This window comes from Miscanthus floridulus, chromosome 12 (assembly GCF_019320115.1).
Source record: "Miscanthus floridulus cultivar M001 chromosome 12, ASM1932011v1, whole genome shotgun sequence".
Classification (NCBI taxonomy): domain Eukaryota; kingdom Viridiplantae; phylum Streptophyta; class Magnoliopsida; order Poales; family Poaceae; genus Miscanthus; species Miscanthus floridulus.
In genome coordinates, this window is record NC_089591.1 from 45,732,856 (window position 1) to 45,749,305 (window position 16,450).

General features: G+C 46.2%; 1 protein-coding gene across 2 annotated transcripts; it reads left to right on the plus strand.

The window, feature by feature from the left end:
- The first annotated feature begins 46 nt into the window (after window positions 1-46).
- LOC136495167 (protein EI24 homolog) lies at window positions 47-12,493 on the plus strand. 2 transcript variants are annotated; one of them, XM_066491158.1, is made up of 11 exons: window positions 47-283; window positions 439-515; window positions 1,022-1,169; window positions 1,853-1,905; window positions 2,649-2,768; window positions 2,838-2,901; window positions 3,029-3,114; window positions 3,233-3,315; window positions 10,966-11,042; window positions 11,913-12,025; window positions 12,232-12,493. In XM_066491158.1, exons 1-11 carry the CDS (start codon window positions 62-64, stop codon window positions 12,275-12,277), a joined length of 1,089 nt encoding a protein of 362 aa, XP_066347255.1. In that variant the 5' UTR covers window positions 47-61; the 3' UTR covers window positions 12,278-12,493. The 2 variants fall into 2 exon arrangements, with proteins under 2 accessions (XP_066347255.1, XP_066347256.1); XM_066491159.1 differs by having other exon boundaries at window positions 111-283; window positions 439-504.
- Window positions 12,494-16,450: the final 3,957 nt, after the last annotated feature.

Consider the following 16,450-nt stretch of genomic DNA (forward strand, 5'->3'; position numbering starts at 1 on the left):
ACAGAATACGTCTTCGTTCGTGAAATGAAACCGCTTTCAGTAGGGAAAGTAACGTATCGTAATGGAACCGGCTTCTGCCTCAGATGACTTCGAATCCAAGAGTCGGATGATTGCCGATCAAATAAAATCATGCTCGCGAAGCAAATCCAAAGGAGAGACGCTTCCCCTTCTTCCCCTCGCCGATGGAGTCGCTTGCCTCGCAAGCGAGGCCGGCGGCGGTGCTCTGGCTCGCCGGCTTCTTCCAGGCAGCGCGCCTCCACCGCGTTGTCTCCTTCTGCGCCAGGTCCTCCTCCACCTCTGTCCATACCCTCTTCTCTTTCGATTTTGCTAGCGATTTAATTTGATTTTTGGGGGGCCAAATTAGCGTCCTCTGCACCAGCTCAAAGGCTCGATTACTTGTTCGTTAGTATAACCTTGTCGATTTCTGGTTGGATGCAGCTCGAGGGCACTATCCATCAGGATTGCACAGTGCTTCCTGCTGAACGGGCTTATCTTCCTGGGGAGGTACGGTCTTGGTAATTGATTTTGATCCTCGACTGAATTTTGTATTTTTTTGTTACTTTGGTGTATGGTAGGCTTCAAATTATTAGAGCTTATGAGCAGAGTGTCACAATTTTGTACTCTTACAATTTTGTACTCTTAAGTGTTATTTTTACTTGTCATGTGTACTGAAACTACAAGGGTAGCATGGCAAGTACTAATAAAATGCTTTGTAATTGGAATGCTGCAATGCATTTGCCTGGAATGATGTAGGTTGCCCGATGAAAATGCAAAGTGGACTGGATGAAGTTTGATGTGCTATTTGGAGTCACACAGAGCATACTGGGTTTTTTATTTTGTCTTAGTTCTCTATCACTACAGTTGTTCGATTACGATGTCTTAAGCCTGAGGAGATTATGTTATGCATATCATGTCAGCACTTCTCTGCTGATATTGCTCCGAATGTTCCTTCTTAGCTCTTTTGTGTGTTCTTTACTTCTTTCTCGTGAATACCCATTTAAATATCTCTTGTGCTTCACAGCTTGCTAACCCTGAAATCGGTGGTTATTCCAACTCTATTGTGGATACTACCTGAGCAACACAATCAAACGGGGGGACATCTTTGTGAGCACACGGCAGCCATATCTATCTATTCATTCTTACGCTCTGGCCTTGTTGAGATTTTTTATGTGAGTGCTACTTGTTACTTGTTACATGCTGCTATTTTATTTATTTATTTAAAAAAAAGTTACTCTGTTTTCGTCATTGAAAATAACTCTCCAGTTTCAAGTCTCTTGTGGTCCATCCAATAATAAGTTATTGGCTTTGGCATTGAACAGCACATGATTGTTGATGTTAGCTAATGTGAAAATGATATTTGGATTATTATTATTTAGAAACATATATGGAATAACAGATACTAGCATTAAAACAATCTAGCAGTTGTCGTTTATCTTTGCAATAACACACGTAAATAGACATCATGTAGGAAATCTTGTTGTTTCCCTAGCAATAAAGGTTCACAACTTCACAAATAATAATCTAACATGATATGTTAAGCGTCACTAACCGTTATTTTTCTTGTGACATGCTTGGCTCTCCATATGCTGCAAAGTTTTCCATGAACATAATACTCCACCACTAGTCTGCATGATCCCTTGGGACAAACTATCTATTACATATCAACTTACTGTTACTATATTCCCTAAAAATAATACATACTGTGACTATTATGCCATGTAGTACTTTATATGGTACATGTGGCATTGGCACCATAATCTGTGTGTTCTTCTTATTATATTATTTTCTTTGAATATCTATGCATTTCTTATTATTTACATTTTTGTTTTACATAACTAAACATCTATTTCAGGTATTTTGGTTTTATCCACTTTATGTCTTCAGCGTCATATTAAGTACGATTTGGTATGTTTAATCCTTTTCCATTCATGATCTCTAACTTTTCTTATCTGCCAGACATTGTTTTTCCCTGTGAGTACACTTTCAGTTAATAGTGGGATTGTCAGCCATTGCACAAGTTATATGCTTGCAATTTCTAGTTTAAAGACTGCCCATTTTCTATTATTATTAATGCAATAATGTGTTCACTCTAGCAACTATGGGTCCAATATTCCATCCAGCAAGCCACACAAGATCCTTATCATAACCAGTTGAAAGTTTGTATTTTGGTGCACCATGGCACAATAAGTTGTAGGACATTTCTTGATCACCTCGTCGATGGTTTTAAATCTACTGTTTTCCAGTACTTTTCTGTAGAATATAGATTTGTGGAGTAACATGATCAGAATAGGTTTTCCTGTGCATAAGTTTGCTATTTGCTTTCTGGGATATGTATTTAGCAAATGTTGGAGTGAGTTATATGTTTGCAGCAGGCGGGTAAAATTGATCCGTCTATGTTTTCTCATCTTATCGCTCTGAAAAAAGTAAAAAACTGAGTGTTGTCGGCTGGTGCATTCTTTTTTTTTAAGTGTTGCCTAGTTAGGTTTTAACAGCGCATAAAAACAAACCTGGATCTGGTATTTGAGCTGAACTCATTTGTTGTTACAGGTATGGATTCTCATCTTATTATCCTCAAATTATCTATAATTCAGAGACTGAACAAGGGGGCATCCTTTTATCCGTTTTGTGATGCGGAACATTTATGCCAGGTATAATGACATTGCCAAGCATGCTTTGGATGTTGTGAAAAGTAAGCGCCTAGTTTTGACTCAAGCACTGGATGACCACAATGCAACTGAAACAGAAGAGCAGCCTGAAGGATTTGACAGGTAGTTGTATTCATGTAGAACTTGTTTGTGCCTGATTGCATGCTCTGTTTGCTGATATTTTTATATTAGGGTTGCACTTGGTATTGGGGAACAGGTCTATTCAATCCTTCTTTTAACCATTTTCTTTGTTGAGGTATGATTCTATCTTTCCCGCATGTACCACTGGATAACCAATTCCACAGATCATATCTATTTGAACTTTGTTTCTCCTGGTCTTCTTAGCTTGTCAGTTACTAATTTTTATATATCTGCATCTGTAGGTTTCAGTGATTGGTTACATACCTTACTTTGGCAAGGCAATGAACTTCCTGCTCTTGTCATTGATGTATGCCTACTACTGCTTTGAGTAAGCACACCTGAATGTTATTCGTCATTCTCCTAGCTATTATTTTTAATGTGTTATGCATTTGCGGAGCTATTTCTATAGTTCTATTATCTTGAACTTTGATAAACCTTTTTTCCAGGTACAAGTGGAACTTCTTTGCAGTCAGTCTGCATGAGAGACTTGATTTCTTTGAATCAAATTGGGCATTCTTTGCTGGATTTGGTATGTTGACAATCTATGCTCTGATGGGTTATGTCGTATACTATGCTGTTTCCCCTTTAGTCTAATTATTATGTTTTGGCACATGTATTATCAGAGTAAGACAGATTTGTGGTATTAAACTGCTTCTTTTCATTGGTCATTTTGTTGAATAGGATTTGGTTACGTGAGTGGTCTTATTGTGATCTTCGCTGATATAAAGAGTGACCAAAGTTCGTTTTATAGTTTCTGTTAGACAGAGAGGTACGGCAGCCCCTATGGCTACCGCGTGGTTCTCTTGCTGGGCCTGTGCGCCCCTATTGGGCCTAGCGCCCATATGGCTAGGATAGATAGATTGATCTCAGCAAAGATCACCGTTGATTGGTTCTATTTCTATAAACCCTCGGTCATCCTTGCTTATATGTATGGGTAAACATCATATCCTCCATAACAGTCCTTGTGCCTAATCTTACCGTTTCAAGGACCTTTTGTGTCTTTGTTCCCTCTCAGTGACATGTGAATTGCTTTGCAAGGAAGCTGAGCTAGTTCAGTTGGTCAAGGGTATGGATGTATACCCAGACCACCCAGGTTCAGGTGAATTTGGGTGCCTATTTTCTTGATAAATTGCCCCCACCTAGGCAGTGTTCGGCTGCAGCTGCAGTGGCTGCACCTACAAAACATGTGAGGGGAGAAAAGCAGCTAGGGCAGTGGCTGCAGCTTTCCCCCCCCCCACATTTTACTGTAGCTGCAGCCGCTGTGGCTGCAGTCGAACACTCTTCTAGTTCGTCCTAGGTTGGTCTAGTTTTTTTTAAATTGCTTTGCAAAGAAAATGTTGAAAATTAACTTTCTCTGGCTGCAGCTATCTACAACTACATATTTTGCACGCTATCAAATGCTATTTCATGCACATAGTGTCTGTGTGAAATGACTTGGTTCATTGTACATGTGTGTGGATATGTTCATGGCAAGAAGCATCTGTACTTTCAGCTTGTTATGGGAAACTTTCGGTGATTATATATTACTAAATACTAGAAGCATACCCCGCGTGTTGCCGCGGGATTTTCTTAAAAATAAATCTGTTTTTATATATAGCATTACTATACGGTATTCCGTATACTGTGTATATATATGAATTTGACTTGAATTTATTTTATTGTATCGCATCTGGTAAAAAATCGGTAAGCTAATAGAAGAAAAACCAATAGAATATTTGATCAATTATAGAAGAATAGGTGATGAAACAAATAACATATGTAGATGGCTTTACATTATAATAGATTAAAGATTAAAAGTATTGCACATAATAGAGATGGTGTGGACATTTTTTGTAATTAATAAGGGATGACATGGATAGCTTGCATGAAAGGATTGCAAGTTAGTGGGACATTTAGTGGGGAATGATGTGGACACATTGCATGAAAAGATAAAACATCTAGTGGGGTTTAGCTTTGAGAGCGAATAGGTCTCGGGAATTGATTGATAGATTAGCAGCAGTACATGGTACAATATATAGGCAAGGATCAATAGGGTTTATAGAAACACCCAATCAACGGTGATCCTTGCCTTATCAATGTAATCTATCTATCTTAACCCCTAAGGCAGCCAGCCTAACAGGCTTGGTGCCAGGCCCAAGGCCAGCCCATTAGGGCGCCTATTCTAACACGCCCCCGCAGTCGAATCGTCAGCCACTCTGCACGTTTAGACTGGACCTAAACTCCGTGAAAACTAAAGTAGGCAGTCCTTTGGTGAAGATATCTGCATATTGCGAAGAGGTGGGAACATGCAGAACACGAAGATCACCAACGGCGACTCGCTCCCGGACGAAGTGAAGATCGATCTCAATGTGCTTGGTACGCTGATGCTGAACCGGGTTGGAGGTCATGTAGACGGCACTGATGTCACAATACACTAGTGTGGCGCGTCGTAGAGGGGCATGCAGCTCCAGAAGTAGCTGGCGGAGCCAAGTGGCCTCTGCAACTCCGTTGGCCACCGCGCGATACTCGGCTTCAGCACTGGATCTTGCCACTGTGTTCTGGCGCTTCGAGGACCAGGAAATAAGGTTGTCGCTAAGGAACACCGCATAGCCTGAGGTGGACTTGCGAGTGTCCGGACAACCAGCCTAGTCAGCGTCGGTGTAGACGACAAGATCAGTCGAAGTAGACGGTCGCAGTAGGAGACCAAGGTGAAGAGTGCCTTGAACGTAGCGAAGAATCCTCTTTAGGGCAGCAAGGTGAGGCTCACGAGGATCATGCATGTGGAGGCAGACCTGCTGAACTGCATATGCAATGTCTGGGCGGGTGAACGTCAGGTATTGGAGAGCTCCAGCAAGGCTGCGGAAGTTTGTAGCATCAGACACAGGGGCCCCATCAGCTGCAGCAACCTTCGGATTGGTGTCAACTGGAGTGGAGCACGGCTTGCACTCTGTCATTCCTGCACGTTCTAGAATGTCCAGCATATACTGTTGCTATGAGAGGAGGAGGCCATCACCACTTCGCTGAACCTGCATACCAAGGAAGTGATGCAATGCACCGAGGTCTTTCATGGCGAACTCCTGCTGAAGCGCTGAGATAATCCGCCGAAGGAGACCGGGTGAGGAAGCTGTGAGGACAATGTCATCCACATAGAGCAACAGGTAGGCTGTATCTGATCCACGCCGGTAAATAAAAAGTGAGGTGTCTGACTTGGCTTCAACAAACCCAATAGACAGTACCATGCACGAGGAGCCTGCTTCAGGCCGTAAAGGGATTTCTTCAGAAGGCAGACAAAGTCCGGGTGAGCTGGATCTTCGAACCCGGACGGCTGCTGGCAATACACAACCTCTGACAGATTGCCATGAAGGAAGGCGTTCTTCACATCTAGCTGGTGGATGGGCCAGGTGCGAGAGAGCGCCAAGGAGAGCACCGTGCGGACAGTAGCGGGCTTCACCACAGGACTGAACGTCTCATCGAAGTCAACACCAGGCCACTGGGTAAAGCCACGAAGAACCCAGCGTGCCTTGTACCGCTCAAGGGAGCCATCGGACTGAAACTTGTGCTTGAAAATCCACTTGCCAGTGACGACGTTTGCCCGAGGAGGTCGAGGCACGAGGTCCCAAGTGTGATTCTGCAAGAGAGCACTGTGTTCTTCCATAGCCGCTCGCCAATTGGGGTCAGCGAGAGCGCTACGAAAGGTCTTGGGCACTGCAGAGAGGGGGGCGGCGTGGTAGGAGGCAGGCATCCGATAGCCGCTCTTCGACCGCGTGCTCATAGCGTGCTGGTTCGTCACTGGAATGACAACGACGGCGCCCTTGGGTAGCGGGGCGGCTGGTGCAGGAGCAACCGGAGCAGGCGGTGTTGGAGCGGCTGGTACAGGCGGAGCCAGCGGTCGGGGTCGACGTGTGTAGTGGTATGTGAAGGCCCGATCCGATCGGAGAGGTGGGAACCCAGGCGGGGGTTCTGCGCCTGCACGCAGGGCAGGCGGGATGTAGAGCGGGGAGGCCTCTCTAGGCGTGTTGGGCAACGCCGTGGCCGCGCGTGGCGCGGTAGGTGTCTCCGACGCCCATAGCGCTAGTGGAATGTAGAGCGCGGGCGCCGGTGGATCATCAGCAGTCAGGGGCGCCCCAGGCACAGTCGCGGTGGGACTGGCAGGGGCGCTGGAGACATCAGCGGTGCTGGGTGGTGTTCCTGTAGACAAAAACTTGTGCATCGGTCCAATAGGAGGGAGCACAGAGTCAGTAGTATCGTCATCGAGGAACTGTAGGTCTGCTGGAGCACTAGGACCATGGCGCTCAGCAAAGGGAAAGGCCGTTTCATCGAAGATGACGTGCTGGGAGACGATGACTATATTGGAGGAGAGGTCAAGGCAGCGGTACCCTTTGTGATGAGCTGAATAGCCTAGGAAGACACACAGGACAAACCTAGGGGCGAGTTTGTGGGGTGCAGTAGCCGACATGTTTGGGTAACATTTGCAACCGAAGACTCGTAGGTGATCATATGCTGGTGGCTTGCCGAACAGGGCAAGGTGCGGCGTGGAAAACTGTAGAGTCTTGGTAGGCAGTATGTTGAGCAGAACAGTGGCTGTAGAGAGGGCCTCTACCCAGTAGGACGGAGGCATGGATGCCTGAAAGAGCAGTGAGCGAACAACATTATTGATAGAGCGAATAATGTGTTCAGCTTTACCGTTTTGAGACGATGTGTAGGGACAGGACATGCGAAGGTGGATGCCCTGAGTGAGAAAAAACTGACGGGAGCTAGAGTTGTCAAACTCTTTCCCATTGTCGCACTGAACAGCCTTGACCCGGGCGCCAAACTGGGTGGAGGCGTGAGCGATGAAGTGAGCAAGTGTGCTGAAAGTGTCAGATTTAAGCCGCAAAGGAAACGTCCACAAATAATGAGTGCAATCATCAAGTATGACCAAGTAGTATTTATAACTAGAAATGCTGACAACTGGAGAGGTCCATAAATCACAATGTATAAGATCAAACTTGGTGGACGCACGGGAGGTGGACTCATGAAAGGGCAAACGAACATGACGCCCTAACTGACAAGCATGACATAACTCTGAGCAATCCTGAATATGACAGGAGACACTAGACGCGAGCTTCGACAACGCCTCATGACCGGGGTGGCCAAGACGCCGATGCCACAGCGGGGAGGAAGCCTGGGCAACAAGGGAGTGTGCTGGGGGTAGGCGCAGATGGTATAGCGGCCCAGAGCTATTGCACCTGACGATCTCGGTCCGAGATGGAAGAACCTTCACAGAACAACCAGAGGGGTCAAACTCAACAGAACAATTATTGTCGGTAGTAAATTGGCGAACAGAGATAAGATTCTTAATAATTTGTGGCGACACAAGGACATTATTAAGACGTAAATTACGAGACAACTCTGTAGAGCCAGTGGCAGTGACAGGAAGAAGAGAGCCATTACTGACAACAATGGATGAAGGAGTAGGGTACCGCGGGAGAAGAACATGTGAAAGAGAGGAGGACTGAGATGTCATATGTGAAGTAGCACCTGAGTCGAAGTACCACTCGTTGGACGTAGGAGGGGTCAGCGACGTTGTGCTGAAAGCGGAGGCGTGGGCCGTCGGGTCCCAAGAGGGGAGGCCGGCCACCGGGTTGTAATACCCGGGGACGACCCACTGTCCAGTGCCATCAGGAGCAGGGAGGGCAGCGGCCTGTTGGTGGACAGCAAGGGCGTGCTGTTGCTGTTGGGCGAGGAAGGCCTGCTGCTGCGCGTGATGTTGTGCCTGCTGCTGCGCCTGCAGGTGAGGAGGCACTGGGATGGGTGCCAGCGGTGGACGAGGTCCCCCTGGCCACATTTGAATGGTTCCGGTCCAGGGGTTGTAGACGCTGGGTCATGGCCGCTCGCCGACCGGCTGCGGCTGCTGCTGTTGGGCGCCACCAGTGGGGCGTGACCCCTGTCCAGGAGGGCCGCCGCCGCTGTTGCCTTTGCCGCCACCGCCGCGCTTGCTACGACGGTTGTTAGGCGGCTTGGAGTGCCCACCAGCGCCCGTGCCGGAGGACGCAGGGGCAGGGCTGGGAGTGGTGGAGGCGGCGAGCGCAGTGGCAGGTGCGTCCTTGCGGGTCTCCATGGTGAGTTCCTCGAGGATGAGGTCGTCACGAGCCTCCAGGAAGGTGGGGAACGGTCGAGCTCGACGAAGGAGCGTCCCAACATGGCTGAAGCGCTCGTTGAGGCCGCGGATCATGTTGAGGACGAGCATGCGGTCGGTGACGACCTCGCCAAGGGCCGTGAGATCATCGGCCATCTTTTTCAGCTTGCGGCAGTAGTCGGTGACGGAGAGGTCGCCCTGGACGAGGTTGCGAAACCGTGTCTCGAGGTGGATGGAGCGAGCCTCACAGTTGCCAAGGAACTGCGACTCGACGGCGAGCCAGGCATGGCGAGCAGTGGAGCCCTGGGCGGAGATGATCTCGCCAAGGTCGTCGATGAGCGTGGCGACGATCCAGGACTTGACGACGCAGTCCATCCGGGCCCAATCAGGAGGAATTGGGGCTGGAGGTTCCTCTCGAACGTGATCCTGGAGGGAGAACTTGCCGAGGATGAGAAGGAACTGATCACGCCAGCGGTTGAAGTTGCCGGAATCGACGTCGAGGATGGTGTGACGTGGTTTCGAATGTTGCTGACTGCAACAGCCTGAGCATGGAGCTGCAGAAGGGCAACGGCCTCGTGATGCAGCATGGCAGCCCGAAGATCGGATGGCGGCGCTGAAGGGCCTCCAGGTGCGGCGCCAGAGGGTTTCGGAGCAACAGCGGCAGCAACGGCCGCCCGCTCCTTGGCAGCCCGCGCCAGTGCCTCGCTAGCGCGCTTGGCGGCGGCGTCGCGATCCTTAGCCGCGGCTGTGGCCTCCTCGGCCTGTAGGGCGCGTGCTAGGGCAGCATCACGCACAGCCTGACGCTCGCGCTCGAGACGCTGAGCAGCGGCAGCAGCGTCGTTGGCCTTCGCCGCGGTGAGGCGTTGAGCGACGACGTCTTCCTGGATGGTGGCAGAGGAGGCGGCCAGATCGTCCCCAGCCCTGGGGGTTGCTGGAGGGGTGGAGGGCATGGTGGCGCAGCACGGTGTGTACCGGCGCGCGGAGGGGCGCAGCGAGGCGAGGGGCCGGCGCGCGTGGAGTGGGCAGCGGAAGAGGAGACCTAAACCTAGGCGGCTGATACCATGAGAGCGAATAGGTCTCGGGAATTGATTGATAGATTAGCAGCAGTACAGGGTACAATATATAGGCAAGGATCAATAGGGTTTATAGAAACACCCAATCAACGGTGATCCTTGCCTTATCAATGTCATCTATCTATCTTAACCCCTAAGGCAGCCAGCCTAACAGGCTAGGTGCCAGGCCCAAGGCCAGCCCATTAGGGCGCCTATTCTAACAAGCTTTATAAGAGTATGTAGATTTGGTTGTTAGTTCACCTTGCTTCATACATTAAAACATAGGTGTTAATATGCATAAAAAGAAACCATTTCATTATAAATTCCAAATGTAAATAGACAACCGCTTGTCTAATAGTTTTTGAACCATTTAAAACCTATTCTTGCTGTAATTTGGGGAACGTCCATCATATTTGGTGTTAGCCAAATACCTCTTGTTATTGGGCACTGTTGTTTTTCTTTTATAGCGCTTTTGTAAAATTGCTCTCTTATCACTGTCATGTCACGTGAAGAGAGGCAGAGGAAGACTGAAGTTGACTTGGATAGAGGCAATAAAAGGAGACTTGAAAGGATGGAATATACCCAAAGATTTAGCCTTAGATAGGAGTGCTTGGAAGACAGCTATTCACGTGTCTGAACCTTGATTGCTTCTGCTGGGTTTCAACTCTAGCCTACCCCAACTTGTTTGGGACTTAAAGACTTTGTTGTTGTTGTTATCACTGTCATGTCACCTACTCCCTCCGTCCCATTGAAAGGGTCGTTTTTGACTTTTAGACTGCTTGTTTGACCGTTCGTTTTATTCAATTTTTTATGCAAATAATAAAATAAATTATTTATTATTAAAGTATCTCTAATAATAAAATAAGTCATAACAAAATAAATAATATTTATACAAAATTTTTGAATAAGACGAACGGTCAAACAAGAAGTTTAAAAGTAAAAAATGACACTTTCAATGGGACGGAGGGAGTATATGGCTATATGCTGGTTTTTGTGTTATTCTGACGTGTTATTTGTTTTTTTTATGTAGGTGCTCCATGCGTCCTTCCAATTTTCTTCTTCTCTCCTCTTACAAGCTATGGATTTCTGGCTATACTTTACCCGTTGGTACGGTTAAGCACATTTCAGTCGTGGTTCCTTTTTCCTACATATTGTTTGTTTTCATTTGTAGCATTACATTTTAGAACTGTAAGAATTTTCAATCTTTAGTTTTTATTGTTCTTTTGTGAAACATGCACAATTGATTATTGTCATATATATAACTGGATTTCTCGCTGGTGGCTTATGGTTGCAATTAGCAAATAGATAGAGTTTCACCATTTTGTAATTTTGCTTTGTTGTAGGAAAAACAGAAGTTGGTACGTGCTCATAAGCTGTTGCAGTTTTCTCATTCACAAGAACATGCTGTTTCGTAATACCATTTCAGAATATTGAAATCAATTCATTAGGATTCAAAGATGAAATACTTCTACAAGACTTACAGAGCCCTTATAAGATCCAAAATATGAGTTGACTTGATCATCTTGTACAGTAGCTCTAGTTGCCCTTTTTTCTGTCCCCTTGCTCTCTAGTTCCCTGTTGGACATCAGTTTTCCTCGAAATTAAAAAAAAGCAGAAGTCTGCATGTGGTTATTCATTAATCATTATAGAAGTATGACCATATGGTGATTGCACACTGTACCTGTCTTAGAATACTAGTCCTGAACTGCATGGAATATCAGATTTGTGTATGTGAAGAAGAGGGCAAGCCATGGACACTTATTATGCTATCTCAGTTTTCCTCATCTTGCCCTGGAGCAGGAGCTTTTTGAGATATTCGACATGTCCTTGATCAATTTAAAGTTTGTCACATAGGTCTTTAGATGCTTTTGTCACATAGGTCTTAGATGCTTTAGAAAAGAGTGCTTTGATTGATTTTACAATTGTTTACTATACAACAAATTCTGAGTTCAACTTGACGCCATTGCCCTTTTCCAGTTTGTCTTGACTGCTGCAGGCACTCAAGCTGAGCAAGTAATTGATGGACTGAAACCTGCACATGAAGGGAAACTGCAGAGAATACCTGTGTTCTTTGTCGCAAAGCGACTGACGTAAGCAAGCACCCCCAACCTGTCCCTTATGCAAGATATGAAAATCAGTGGTATTCAGTTTCTTTCAAGTAGCGAGCCCCATATGGTCAACAACAACAACAACCACCCCCTCCCCCCTATTCCTTCCTTCCGTTTTCTCTGTCACTGTTATATTTAGGTGGCTGACATTAACAGTTCGAACTTTTCTGAAATTGTGGTGCCTGCAGGACAAAAGTACTGCAACTGTTTCCAGTGGCACAGAAAGAAGAATGAAGGATCCACGGAAACAAATCAAGGAGAGAAGGCACTGGTGTTGTGCTTATCACAATGCCCCGTTCGAACGTTGCATCCGTAAGGTGCGCGCACGCCTCTCCATAACGTCGAAGGAAGGGGGCCCTTGCCTTCACGCTGTAAATATCCTGTAACATTGCCGTTGTAACGAGCATTTCTGTTGAATGGGAACTTAGAAAATAATATAGAAGCTTGCACTTTGTACACATGATACCACCCATATTGCTGTGCCTGTACATACAAATTGTACCATGTCTTTCTCCGACCATTTCATACTGTCATTAGCAGATTTGGCACCGGAATCCCTCTAGCTTGCCTCTCATATCTTTCATCTTGTTTCTTGAGTTTGCCACATACTGTTCATCTTGCTTCTTTAGTTTGTAGGCCTCGTTCAAGAATGGGGAATAATGACAGTGATTAAGTATCTGCCCAGCGTAAAGTTGCTTTCTTTTCTGTTATTTATAACATCGTGGTAGACTGCGATTGAAGATGGAAGTGGCGGAAGAGCGCTACGACACATCTGACGCTTCAACTCCCGCACCATCTTGTCCCCAGGTTTTCCGTAGCACCTCATTTACCCAGTAGCCGTATGCCCATTAGCTGCCAAATACATATATGATTCTGTCATCATAATATACACAGTAAGTAGTTGTATGCAGTTGAGTGAACTATACCAGTAATGCTTAGTTCGTGCCTTGTACTTTTGTGTCAGACACTTGGAAGGCTTGTTGAACTATTGCTCATTGCCTGCGTCCTGGAAACATTACTGTTTACACCTGTTCACCTAACTACTCTTTATTAAGATCAGGTGATAGGCAAGGACTAACCATATGCTATCCTATGCTTCATCAATTATCCATGTTCATCTGATTTGAAATCAAATATTTGTTGATCATTCAAGATTAGGCCAGCGAGTCGGCGACACCAACCAAGGACGGTGTTCCTTGGTTTCAGCTTGGTCATATAAGGCCCCGTTTACATCCAAAAATTTTTGGATTTTGGCTACTGTAGCACTTTCGTTTTTATTTAGCAATTAGTGTCTAATTATGGACTAATTAGGTTCGAAAGGTTCGTCTCGTGATTTCTCACCCAACTGTGCAATTAATTTTTTTTTTCGTCTACATTTAGTACTCCATACATGTGCCGCAAGATTCGATATGACGGATACTATGCAAAAAATTTTGGCTTTTGGGTGGCATCTAAATGGGGCCTAACTCATAACAGGACAACAGTGTTCTCTGTTAGCTGGATTTATAATGCAAGCCGCCCTTGAGATTATTGAGCTAGGCTGCTTTCGTAAGATGCTGGACAAGCTCCAGAATTTCATGTACTTGGTACTCAGCAATAATGGGCCTTGTCTGCTTGCACCTTTCCTCGTACGTGACAACCCATACCGTCCCTCTATTTGTTCTCCACATGCATAGCACAACACTATATGTAGCTTGTACAAAATATAGCTCTAACATAATAAGAATGTTAATATTCTGTCAGCTACTCTGTCATTGCGTATATAAATTAAATGACCAAAAGAGAGTCAGCAGAGAATATATCTGATGAGCGAATAGCCTTTGGGCCCGTTTGTTTCAGCGTTTCAGCGCGTTGCGACTGGGAGAAGCAGGATAATCCCGCCGAATGGGTCGCAGGTCAGAAATTAATTTCAGACATTGTAGTCCGCCTGTGGCTATAGCAATTAGAGAGGACCACATAATAAACATCCACCCGGTCCTCTGTTTAGTCTGCAAGAGAGGTTGCTGCTAGTCCTATTGAACTCCGTTTATAATTGGCAACCGGAGCTCTTCCAAATCCTCTTAATTTCTTTTTTCTTTCTTTCTTTTGTCGTCCTGTTCACTTGGCTTATAAGCCATACTTTTTCAGTCAACGAACAATATTTTTCTCTCACAACAAATTAAAACAGTACTTTCAGCCATGTCTTATCAGCCAAGCGAACAGAGCACAAGTTAGCTAGCTAGCTGCACACATCGTTACTTGATGTGACCTAACGCACTGCTAGTAGCAAACAGATCAATGCACGATGAAGAGTGAAATTCGGCCATCAAGTCAAATTATTGAGTGTCTCCATTTTTTCCACCAATTTCACTGTTCTTTGTTTTCGACGCTTCCAAGATCCAGCGTATAAGACTGCCCACAGCGTGATCGATGCTCAAACAAAAGATTCCTATGCCACCTTCACCGATGCTGGGAACACTTAAAAGCCTACAACGTCAGTATCGATGCCCATGCGAATGTGGGGCTGGTTTGTCAGGACATCACTGTCTCTATCTGCTCTAGTGGCTGCCTGCGAAATTATTTCTTTATTCAGCAAGCATCGTGGCATCTACATGCATCTACATGCTCTCCCACCCCATCTTGTCGTTGGTATGGCTACCCTCCTACCCTTTGGCTTCTGCAAACATTATTTGCTGTCAGGTGCTCGTCATCAATGGCTTGCTCTATCGTTCTCTAGGCCACTTGAGTACTTCGCCTCATCATATGATGGGTTGCGGGGATCTTGATCTCCTCTCTTGATCTCCTCATTCTCCTTCTGGTGTCCCTCCCCCTTTGAGGCTTCCTTTCCCCAAATGGTGTTGGTGGGCGTTGGTTGGAGCTCAGATGCACTCTTAGGCGATGCTACTCACGGCTGCCGCCTGTTAGCTCTGACTCAATGCCTTTGAAAGCTCTAGTTTGGTTTTGGTGAATTGATGAAACCCTAAGTGCTAACCTAGTTTATCAAGTGATCATGAGATAGGTAGCACACTTCAAGTGGAGAAGCTAATGAAGATCATAACATGACAATGGTGATAGCATGGCGATGATCAAGGGTTTAAACTTGAAAAGAAGAAAGAGAAAAACAAAAAGCTCAAGGCAAAGGTATAATTTGTAGGAGCTATTTTGTTTTGGTGATCAAGACACTTAGAGAGTGTGATCACATTGAGGATTGATAGCCGTACTATTAAGAGGGGTGAAACTCGTATCGGAATACGGTTATCAAAGTGCCACTAGATGCTCTAACTCATTGCATATGCATTTAGGATCTAGTGGAGTGCTAACACCCTTGAAAATGTTTGTGAAAATATGCTAACACATGTGCACAAGGTGATATACTTGGTGGTTAGCACACTTGAGCAAGGGTGAAGAAAATGGAGGAGATGCCAGCGTCGGTCAAGTGACCAGACGCTGGATCCAAATGCACCGGACACTGCCTGCATGCGTCCGGTCGCGCTAACTTGGCGGTACAGTGGCTAGGGTTTACCACCGGACGCTGGGCTGTGTCCGGTCGAGGTGGACCGAACACGTTCGGTCGAGGAAAAACGGTTTTTGACCCTTACTGTACTCGACCAGACGCTGAGGCTCCAGCGTCTGGTCAGTTTTGCCGGAGCGTCCGGTCAGCTTCGTAGCCGTTGAAATCTGACGAACTGCGTTTGAAGCTAGTGACACGTGGTGTCCATCAGTGGACCGGACGCTGAGTCCAGGGTCCGGTCAGCTGGACCGGTGCGTCCGGTCAGAGCGCAGTGTGCCCAATGAAGGGGTACAACGGCTCTATTTCGTGGGGGCTTCTATTTAAGCCCCATGGCCGGCTATGGCTCATATCTTTGGCCATTTTCATTGATATAGCAACCTTGTGAGCTTAGCCAAAGTCCTCCCACTCATCTCCATCATTGATTCATCATCATAGTGAGATTGGGAGTGAATCCAAGTGCATTTCTTGAGTGTTTGCATCTAGAGGCACTTGGTGTTCGTGTTTCGCTACGGATTTCACTTGTTACTCTTGGTGGTTGCTGCCACCTAGACGGCTTGGAGTAGCGAGGATCGTTGAGCGGAGGGTGGTGATTGTCTTTGGCTCCGATCATGGTGATTGTGAGGGGTTCTTGACATTTCCCCGGCGGAGCGCCAAAAGGTTCTCTAGTGGATTGCTCGTGGCTTGTGTGATCCTCATCTTATGTTGGTTGTGCGGCACCCTATTGAGGGTTTGGCATGTGAAGCCAATTAGCGTGTGAACCTCCAAGTGAGTGAATTGCCACAACGAGGAGTAGCTTGTCGGCAAGCAAGTGAACCTCGGTAAAAATCATTGTGTTCATCATTTGATTCCGAGGTGATTGGTCTCCATTGTAATTCTCTCTTGTGATTGATTTGCTCCTTTCTCTACACGACGGTATA